At 40.0% G+C, this 11,171-nt stretch overlaps 1 protein-coding gene across 3 annotated transcripts in view; it reads right to left on the bottom strand.

Moving 5' to 3' along the window:
• Positions 1–644: 644 nt before the first annotated feature.
• Positions 645–11,171, bottom strand: part of AEBP2 (AE binding protein 2) — a 514,088-nt gene continuing 503,561 nt past the window's right edge. For all 3 annotated transcript variants that reach the window (XM_069628416.1, XM_069628415.1, XM_069628417.1), the window contains one exon: positions 645–2,748. Coding sequence is in view for 1 of the 3 variants with exons in the window: in XM_069628417.1 (XP_069484518.1) it covers positions 2,715–2,748 (34 nt within the window). In the remaining 2 variants the exon portion in view is untranslated. The remainder of the gene's footprint in view (positions 2,749–11,171) is intronic.

Below are 11,171 nucleotides of genomic sequence, written 5' to 3'. Positions count from 1 at the left end.
AAATGCAGCAAAATTACTCACCAAATACCCTTCACCAAACATTTAACTTTATCATCCAGAAAGTTCATATCTATAAAGCTGCTATTAAATACCATGACATGGGATTTGTTTGGGAGAGTAAAATGCTGAAAACGTGCTACCACTGTACTAATGCCACATAAAAAATGACAAAATGAAAACCAAGTTAATTAAAACCAGAATCCAACTTCTGCTTAGCCTGTTCACTTTTTAAAATTGGATCTCATCCAATACAAAATTAGAACCCACTCAATCTGCACAGACAAAATTAGTTAATATTTTGTTTTTCCGATTTAATATGCAGTTTAATATCCTTTGGAGAGAATAGTAAAAATAATTGTGCACATAGGATTCACATATATGACCCTTTATTGCACTAGGAGGTTGCTTTGGTCCTAGATGGTTAATACATGTAGAAAACAAAAAAGACCACATAACATTACTTCTGCTCGCTTCCCAATCATCCGGAATATTAATAAAAACGTATTTGTGGGCATAATCTATGCTCATTCCCTATTGGAAGAGTTAGGCAGGAGATAATGGACTATCGGAAGATTCATCTAGCAAAATTCAGAAGGACTTCATTACTTCATTAAATGTAAACTTAGACACACAAACATAACTAATTGTGGTTTATTTGTTTTATTAAAAAAAAAATACTCCACCTATAATCCTACAATCATCTGTCAAATATGAATGACTTGCATGATCTTGACAAAAAAGTAACAAAATAAAATAAAGGGAAACAGCATAAAAAACATGGGAAACGAACTTGGCAAATGGAAAGCAAATAAAAATAAAGAGCGTAGATTACTTTACATATACAGAATAAAGAAATCCAACATGAAGTGCTTTGTTTAATTTAACAATTATAACATCACAATAATTCAATTGAAAATCCTCATGACAAATCTTTTTAGAATTTGTGTTAAGGCAAATGAGAAAAAGGGTTATATGCTTACGTTTTTTGCAACTGGTCATTCTGAAACAGTAACTAAAAAAAGGTGTCGGCTTTCAGTGCCAAAGGTATCTTTTTTACTAACCTCTTCCCAAATATGAGTACATTTGGAATACTTTGCTTTTCAATTTCTTTCACATAAAATAGAAGGGATTACTTGTGCATAAGGCGAAGGGGATAACGCTCCCAGTGCTAGTCACCCACTACCGCCGTAGGACTAATAGATCTTAATTCCTGATCTATAAATTGGACAAGTTAACATTGTCGAGCATGAAACACAAATTAAAACTCAGCAATTTTATTTTATAGTGGTAAATGCATACATTGGATTGGCAAATTGACCTATTTCTGTAACCATTATCGACAGCAAACCACAGGACCATAAAGTGTAATAGTAAAAGTGTTCAGGATGAAATAGGTCTATCAGTAAAGAGTTGTTCAAGGATATTCAACTGAATTTTTGGTAAAATAATTAACAGATTATTAACAGTAGTAATTCTTACATCCGCAAACATTTCAAAGTTAGGAAGGTGCTTTTTTTTAAAAAACAATTCTTCTGGTAGCACTAGCGAATGACAAAATCCTTCAAGATTATTTATTTCTATAATATATACATTGTATTTTTTGATGCCTCTAAAAATGAAATCTACAGTACTTTTTTATAATATAAAAATATATTACAAATCTGCCGGAATATTTACAAGCATTGGTCTAGCACTACCCGCAACAATATTTTATTTTCATACAAGACTAAACAAAGTACACAAGTCTTAATTGCTTCCTTTAACAAAAAATATAGCAATATTACTTTTTGCAAATTACACAAGAATTCAAATATCTTTTTTAAAGCAAACTTTGGTGCATAAAATATTAAGTTAGATGTGCACAAAAATACAGGTTCCTTTACATCTACAAAACATTAAGCAGAATGACAATCCATTCTTCACAAAATAGCTGAATCTCAAAGGTAAAAGATGCACAAGCGGGACACATCTTGGTTAACAATATTACAAAAAAATAGTAATTCGATTTAGTTATATAATCTATTTGTTGAGTAACACAGTTACTTTTTTTTTCCTTTCAGGAAAGTGCAGCCTGAAGAAAAAAAACACAAAAACACTAGAATTAACCTGTACAAACAGGGGGTAGCTGCACTTAAAACATTCATATATATATATATCTGATTGAGAATGCCATGCATTCGGTCCATATTTATTGGAATCGAAAAGCATTTTAGCACTGATGCCTTAGTTCTTCGATCTGGTACATGAGCTCGAAAATTACAACTGTCAACCATATTCAGGTATTAATTCCATCTCTCCTTTCTGAGCTTGTTTAACATCTTGCTTATGTGCATTTTGGATTCCAAATGTAGTTTTGCACTCAGGAACCTGGAAGGGCTTGGATTTGTCAATTAGGTAGGTTGCCCTGCTTCACTGTATATCCATCACTGCACACACGAGAGAAAGTTAAGCAGCAGACATGCAAAGCCATTAAACTGTTTGACTACATTGCCAGAAGCGTGTTTTCCCAGACTCCAACGGTACATTCATTTCATGCAAATAGATGTGGATTAATATATTGAAAAGAGGCACCTACATCATCCACAAAGTGTTTACACTAAGCATAAATAACATCTAGGAGATACAAGGGAAAGGGGTTTCCAATGGTTAGGTTGCAATGTTCATTCTAAACCCATTCTCAGTGACAAGACTGCAGGTATCCAGCTCACTTGCTTTTACCTCCTTTTCATCATCTTCTGTGGCATTGCTCTAGAGAAAAAGAAAAACATTTCCACTGTGAAATCATGATAAATCACTTGCAACTTTGGTGGCAAAAAAAAAAAAAAAAAGAATGGAAATTACCTTGAATATTTAAAAGCAGGCTTATATAAAGAAACTGAATAGCTGCAAAGTTGTCCTAAAATTCTAAATAATTCCCAATTTTCTGTCAATGGTGCAAAGATCTGATTTGAACTTGTAATTTGGTACCAAGTTAACAATCTTCCCAAATTACGGTGCTTTGCCAGGAGAACAGAAATGTTGGTTTACAGTTTTAGAATGAAAACCAGAGGACCTGCACAAAAGCATTGTTGTTCTAACACTTTTCCACTACTTCATAGGTATGGCTCGCATATTGCTAACGTGACAATCTAGCTATGTGAACTTTTGGTGGTTGTCCTGAAGAAGTGCTGGAGCCAAGACGGCAAGTCATTTGGCTTGGGCATCCCTTTATCTTTCCCATGCAGATCAAAACAAAACCACTACCATGACAGGAAGGGGATGGCTCACTTAATAGCAAAGACTACATTTATACTCTTAATGTCCTGCATGTTTGACAGATTTATCTACACAGTCAATGAAAAGTTGAGCCTGGTGCTGGGGTGCCCTGGAAGGATTCGTCCAACGAAGCAGGTCGGTCATTAACAGTGCATGTGCTAAAGAAGGTGACAAAGGAAAGTATGCAAATGATATGCATGCACAGTGCATGGTGTTCATTACTATCATATACCATTCATATAGAGCTGATTGATAAGGACTTGAAAGCATGGTATATTCTTGGTCAAGAAAAATATGGTTAAAAATAGTCAATCACATACAGTTCAATAAGTGGTTAGTGTTACTCATACACTCTGGCAAGGGACTTCTGCACATGGAATGAGAAAGGTTTATTCTATGCCCACCAATGTTTCGGTTTCATTGCCATCAGCAGATTTTTACCGCGACTGAAATCTGTCCTGGTTTGTCCATTTTAATTCTAAGGTGAAGATGTCATATTGCCAGCTAGTGTTTCATGAGATGGGCAAAAGGAAGCACTTCAGCTATGTTAAAAAGATATTGCTTTTCCAAAAGGCTGTACAGGATCGTGACATTATGAGGACGTAAGTACAGACATGAGCAAATGAATACAATAACAATACTTGATATATTACGAAAATATCCCAGCTGGTAGAGAAGGTAGTTAACCCATTTAAATGTTTCACATAATTGAATACAGACAAGAAACATAACCTCAGAATATAGTGAAATGTGTTTTTCTAAGGGTGTGATCGACAGCCTTTAGCATGCAGAGTTTGCAAGTCGCTGCCAACAAACTGCTGCTTGGAGGGAAGCTACAGAAGCATAACAAAATATTTAACAAACATGGTCGAGCTGCCTATTAAACAGTATAAATGCTTGTGTTGACTTTTATAGCATTCTAGGTTTTGGAATAAATGAACTGAAGGGAAAGAAAATACTTAATTTACTTTAGAGGTTTATCTGTGGAACTTGCTTCTTTTGAGTCGAGAGGCGGGACCAAGCAGGTTCTTATTGTGGGAAGTGTACTAGAAGGGAAGGAAAATCAATGTAACATTGATCAAACCCCTCCTCCAAATGCATGACGGCACCATCCTGTGCTCGATGCTCCCTCTCGCCTCCCCTGGGTATAGCACTGATTGTGGCGCACAACAGGGCCACCTCCCCACACCCCCACGAAGAGCAGTCCTTCTGGAAGTGATAATGTTCCTTGAGCATCTACTTCTTAACCAAGTTGAAAAGCTTTAATCTTGTTGCCAGCTAATCTCACAGAGGCACATAGTACCTAGTTTCCCCAATCCCCAGAAACCCTCAAAAGGGAAACATGGCAAAAACTCCAAAAACATTCCAAGAGGAGGTATTGGGGTTGAAGCATGTCCCTAATGCAGAACCAGGAGAAAAAATAGATCACTATGGAAGCACAGCTACATTCAATGCTCAAGGAAGAGATTTTTATCTCGCCACAGCTATAAAAAAAGACATGCAAACAGCATAACCGGTCTGTTCCAAAAAGTTAGAGCATTGAACATGCGGACAGAGGAAACAATCCAGCGTAGACTAATTGGAAAATCTCACTTGTGAACAGGGCTAAAATATGTCCCAACTGACCAATTGCATGGAGGTTTTGGAAGCACAATGTTCAACATTACAGCTAAAGCAAGAGGATGGGCAAAACATATCAAGAAGAACTAACATCCGAATAAGAGTTTTCCACTGCACATGAAAAACAGACATAATGCAATTCATACACGATTTGTTGTCCCTGTTAAGGGGAAAAAGATGAACATGTATCGAGCAGAGCCATACTCAAAGGGTGTACTCATTGTTTCAACAAAAAGATCCAATTCCAGGCGTTCTTAAAAGAGTACACCACTTTAAAGAGAACATCATAGCAGCAGGCAGGACAATCCCAGACAATGCCTTCAGAGACACAAAAATCCTCCCACACAGGGCTTTGCATCCACAGCATTGTCCAAAATGTAATTTTTCTGCAATTGCACCTCTTGGTTATGGTCAAAAGACATTAAATACAGATGGGGCGATGGGGTATCCTTGGTCAATTAACTTTGAAAGCTTTCGAAGCTCGAAAGAAGAGATATCGATCACTACAAGGCAAGAAGCCAGACAACTGATGGATCCGGAAATCAACGATTTGCCCGAACAAAGTCTCCTACAGATCGCCCTAGGAGGTAGAAAACACGGCAGACGAAAAAGAATCCGCGTTTCAAAGAACGATGCTAAGCCCCATTGAATTAGAGAAATGTCAAGAAATTCCAAAAAAATAGTCCCTTTCCTAATATCTGCACAAGTGCCTTCTTCATCTATTGAATCTGAATAAAGGGGAGCTTTGCATCGGATGCCTGATGTTTCTCGAGATAGGTGGTTGCCTGCTATAAACAATACCTTCTCAGTAATGTCATGCATATGGTTACTTTGTGAATTCATTATGCAGCTTTTTTCTTCTAACAGGTTGAGACCCACACCCGCTTCATCCGGAAATGGGCTCCTGGCCCCAGAGCAGAAAGTGCTTCATGCCCGGCCCACAAAATTCAGAATTTGAAATAAAACTTCACAGAGAGGGAGTTATCCCGAAAGGGACAACTTGCAAGACTGTCGGTTTAAGAATGTTCGGTCAAAATGTTTGGAAAAGGTGCATGTAACAGTTGATTCGTAAGTGATTGCGTTGAATCTTAAAATACGAACAATCAAAGTTTTGGGTTCCCAAGGTATTTTAATACAAGCTATTTAAAGGCAAAACAAGAAAAAAGCAACACCTGAAAAGCCTGTCCAGGAAAAGGTACAGGTGCCCTTTCTGAGTGCCCTTTCAGAGCGTGTTCCGACACTTGGAAAGAGTACAAAGAACTCAAGTTAGCCATAACAAACTTGGAATAAGATTTGGCCACACAATGCAAACTGGATGCTGCAAACCAAACAATGTTACTGCATAATAATAGAGCCAACAAAATGCTCCCAAATAAATTACAAGTAAGGAAAACAAGAAACATTTTAAGCTTGACACAGATAATCAGGGCAAGACATTCTGAAGGAGGGAACCCGAAAGTAGTAACATCCTTCAGGAATTGCTCTCGGCAGAAAATTAAAGGGTAACCTGTAAAATCAATACATATCACAGGCCCACCTTCAACAAATATCCACAGCAGACCGAGATCAATTAGAATCTCCAATTTTAAGAGTAAATGGAACAGACAATTAACTCCATGTCCAAATTAAAAGCACCAGATCCCGATTGCTTTATAGCAGTCTTTTATACAAATTTTTAAGCCTCAATTTAACAGCCCACTGCTATCCCTATTCAATTGAATTCCAAATTCTGTCACATTCAAGGAAATAGTCAAATCTCAAACCAACTTGCTTCTAAAACCAGGCAAACCAGCCTCCCATTGCGACTCCTACAGGCCAATAGCATTCCTTAATCTTAATGCTTACTCCAAGGTCCTTGCGACCAGATTGATGACCGTCATCCCCTCCCCTATCGGGCTTGGCCAGATACGTTTGGTCAGCGGATAATGTTCGTAAGCTAATAAATCTAATCAAAATAGGAAGAATGAGTTGAAACCCCAAAAAATGCCTTTGTTAGGGCTAATTGGGAATTCTGCCCGCATTCCTCGTCCATATAATGGCAAACTTCCAAAACCCCTGGACGAAAATCCAACTCAATGCTTTATTCTCCCCCAAAATATAGATATCCTGGGGGACCTGGCAAGTATACCCCCTGTCCCCGTAGATATTAGTTTTAATAGAATCCCTCTCCAGAAGAGCAGAGGGAAATCCCAACATACAGGAGATCAAAATTAACCATGAATACTACAAAGTGATCCTTTATGCGGACAATGCCTTGCGACCCAAAAACACAATTCAAACCCATCCCGAGGTCCGTAAAGAGCTCAGATCCATCCAGATCACATCAGGATGCCAAATTAATTACACCAAAGTCATGGTATTAAACATCTGAAACCCTGGCCAACATGGAATTTTTGAAACCGTTTCCAGTTCCAATGGGCAACAAAAGAACTGGACTACTTGGCTGTAAAGCCAAGACCTTCTTACAAGACATTATCAAGCCAATTTCCCACCACTCCTTAAACAACTCAAGAAAGACCTAACTAAATGGACACACCTGGAGATATCCTTGTCCGGCCAGATCTCTGCCATAAAGATGTATATGATCTCCCACTCACCTTGCCCCCCAACTGCCCTATGTGGCCTTTGCTCCACCTATTGAAACTACAACCCAGCATTTTCAGGCGATCCTCAATCAAATGCTGAAGTTCTCTTGGAATTGACAGAAAACAAGTGTCAACAAAACCATTCTACTCACAAACCGATTGAACAGCAACCGCACAATTATCACAGATAACATGCAAAAGAAGGGGGGTCTGGGAAACTACCAGCACAAACACAGCCCACTGACTTGTTCTTGGGTGGATGGCCCCTGGTTGAGTCTCAACCAAGTCTTTAGCTCACTGTTATTTTCACAGAGAAGACATTTCCCCGCATATCAGTCTTTGTCCTGCCCACGGAGAGTCCAGCACCGAAATGCTAGGCAATTCTCTGGACAAGAGTACCACAGCAACCCCATACACGTGTTTCAGCCTTGTTGGGCATCATCAGTGAGGTGAAGCTGCGCCTCTCTAAGAACAATGAGCAAGAGGTCCATGTCTGGATCGCCCTGGTAACTTAGGGTTAGACCCAAAGTTAATTTATGCAAAAGAAGGGGGAGGTGTCAAGGAAACCCTATACCAGCACGAACACAGCCCATTGACTTGTTCTTGGGTGGATGGCCCCTGGGAGAGTCTAGCATTCCAGCACTGGACTGCCACTGGGCTGGACAAAGGCTGATATTCGGGGAAATTTCTTCTCTGTGAAAGGGATAGTAAGCTAAAGTCTTGGTAGAGTCTCTCCCAGGGGTTATTCACCCAAGAACAGGTCATTGGGCTATGTTCGTGCTGGTAAAGATTTCCAGACCCCCCCCTTTGTTTTGCATAAATTAACTTTGGGCTTCACCCTAAGTTAACAGGGCAATCCAGACGTGGACCTCTGATCACTGTTCTTAGAGAGGCAACAGTTTCACCTCACTGATGATGCCCAACAAGGCTGAAACACGTGTATTGGGTTACGGATGGTACTCTTGTTCAGGGGAGAATTGCCTAGCATTTCGGCGCTGGACTGCCACTGGGCTGGACAAAGGCTGATATTCGGGGAAATGTCTTCTCTGTGAAAGGGACAGTGAGCTAAAGACTTGGTAGAGTCTCTCCCAGGGGTTATTCACCCAAGAACAGGTCATTGGGCTGTGTTCGTGCTGGTAGAGAGATTCCCAGACCCCCATTTGTTTTATCACAGATAACATGCAGTAACACTATCAAATCTGCTTGCTGGGTAGCAGTAGGACAATCCATGACTAACTTAAGATTGCAAGACCTTCCCCCACAGACAAAACTCAAAAACCCACTTGGAACGCTTTTACCCTCCACCCAAGCCTCTTTGTTATTGGGACAGGGACCTCCGATTATGGGGAACGAGGAGTAGACTAGGCCCGCAATCCCAGATAATGGTCAACCTGTGTTTCTTTCTGGACATGCAAAAGTAAGGTTTCACATAATGGACAAACTGAGTCCCGTTTGAATCATCTGAACTCTACACTACATGCTCCACTCTTTACTTTTGCTGACTGCAAGGTGAAGTTCCATCTTTCAGAAACAGAACAATGCCACTATGCCCACATTGAGCACACAATTTGGAATCCGGGGACACAGGAGGCCAGTACATGCCTGGCAAAAGCGTTAGAACTCATGATTAAACAAAAAAAAAGAAAAGTGTAAGGTCTATAAAGATTACTAGATAGATCCAATTCCTCCCATAAATTCACTTGTATACAAGCATTGGAAACAGACCTGCATACAAACATCACACAATTTTCTTGGGGCTAATATTTGGAAAAGGGCTAATCAATTACACAGGTGGATAACAGACAATGGGCTTTTAAAATTCTTTACAGATATATGTACCAGTCCTGCTTGCATAAAATCAAACCATCTTTATCACCCAGAGGTTGGAGAGGATGTAGGGAAAGTGGAAACATGGGCTATATGCTGTGGTACTGCCAAAAGGCGAATATCTTCTGGAAGGAGATATGTTCAAAGATCAAAAGATATCACAGGAGTGCAATTGCCATTTGACCCTTTGGTGATCATCCAAGGAGATCAGGCAGAGTGAATGTACTCCTTGGTCACACACCCCTGCTGACATCTGCAAGAACAACATTGGCAAGATACTGGAAGAACACCAAGACTCCCCATCTTTAATCTATGGTGCTGCAAGCGATGGGACTTAAGGGTCGCTGAGAAAGCGAAATCCGCCAGGCAGGGCCGCCTCTCCAGATTCACTCAGGAACCCTTTGCAAAACATCTGTAGCAGCTTACACTAGTGCATCATTAAACCACCATTGATGAAATATTTGTATCTAATCTGATTATTCAAATTGCACTAAATGCGAAGGCCCAAGCTGAGGAACATTGGGGAATATTTTCAATCCACCCCATAGAAAATTAGAGGAACATTACAGCGAGAATCCATGTGTCTGAATAGTTTACATACTGTAGTGTAGCAAATAGCTATACAAACTCAAAAAGTTGTAATTGCATTACTCTTGGTATTGTATTGCATTTTGTAACCGGTACTACAAAACATAATAATGTGGTGAAAGAAAAATGTATCTCTGCATGTCCTTGCCTTGGAAATAAATAGTCCTGAAGTGACATTGTTGAGTTGAGATGCAGTAATTGTAACAGAAAGTTGATCCTTGGCTTTCTGCAAGTTTCCCATACAATACAATTCTGCAAAAATAAATATTCAGCGTTTTTTAATCTAAAGATAATTGCACACTGCTGGGCACATTTAATAACTATAGTAGCTATGCAAGGCACCAGAGTGGCATTTGTAGGAACTTGGTCAGGCTCTTCATTAGGTAAAAATATAAGAAGTTGTGACAAAGCCCCCCCCTTTTCCTGGGAGCCCCTAGTAAGATGGCCAATGCAGCCGGGGAATTCCCCCAAAGGACTATGGGCCTGGAGGTGGTTTGGTGATGATGCTCTGGTCACATACTTGGGGCTGGAATCCAATGCAGGCAGAGTCACAGCTGGCCTGAAACATCACCCTCCCCTATGAGCTGACTTTGTGATGAAATTCAGGGGATCAGGCAACATACGGACTCCCTACAGCTCAATTTAGGGAATTCAACAGGACCATGAAGACCTACACACAATCCAACCCTTGAGCCTAGAGGCACACCCAGTGGCATCGGTATGGCACAACCAATCATGATGGTGCCCAAAACTACCACATGGGTGGAGACCCTCAAAAGATATCCAGCAGGTGCATCTGATTTTAAGGCCTCAGTCTGTCTGGGTGGAGGTTGGAAGAAGGAGCTATAGACTGGGCAGCTCCTTGAGGTACAGTAAACTAGAGGAGAGGTCCATGAGCCTGGGTGGTATCTGAGACTGAGTTTGAGAGGGGTCAGAGCAGGGGACCACAACAGGGATCTGCAGAAGGAAGGATAACCAGATTGTGGAGGGGTTTCCTTATAATCTATGACGGGCAGCATTTCTTGCCAAGAAGGACCACAGTCACAGCATCAGAAAGCAGGAATTCAATCAAATTGAAAAAAATCTCATTGAGAAGCAAGTGATGAATGAAATACTTACAGCCTATTTTTATGTTTTATGTTATCCCTACTGTTGTGGAGACCTTTCTTAAAAGGATAAGGGGCAAATAAGGTTGCCTGTCTTGTCTCACTATTAATTTAAGAATGATTATGCCATGCATACATAATTGCTTAGGCCACTATTTTCAATATAAGGTCAACAGACTTGGTTAACCAA

This window comes from Ambystoma mexicanum, chromosome 12 (genome assembly GCF_040938575.1).
Source record: "Ambystoma mexicanum isolate Mex_15411 chromosome 12, UKY_AmexF1_1, whole genome shotgun sequence".
NCBI classification, from domain to species: Eukaryota; Metazoa; Chordata; class Amphibia; order Caudata; family Ambystomatidae; genus Ambystoma; species Ambystoma mexicanum.
The sequence above is the reverse complement of the archived record's forward strand: the minus strand, read 5'-3'. Positions and strand labels throughout refer to the sequence as shown.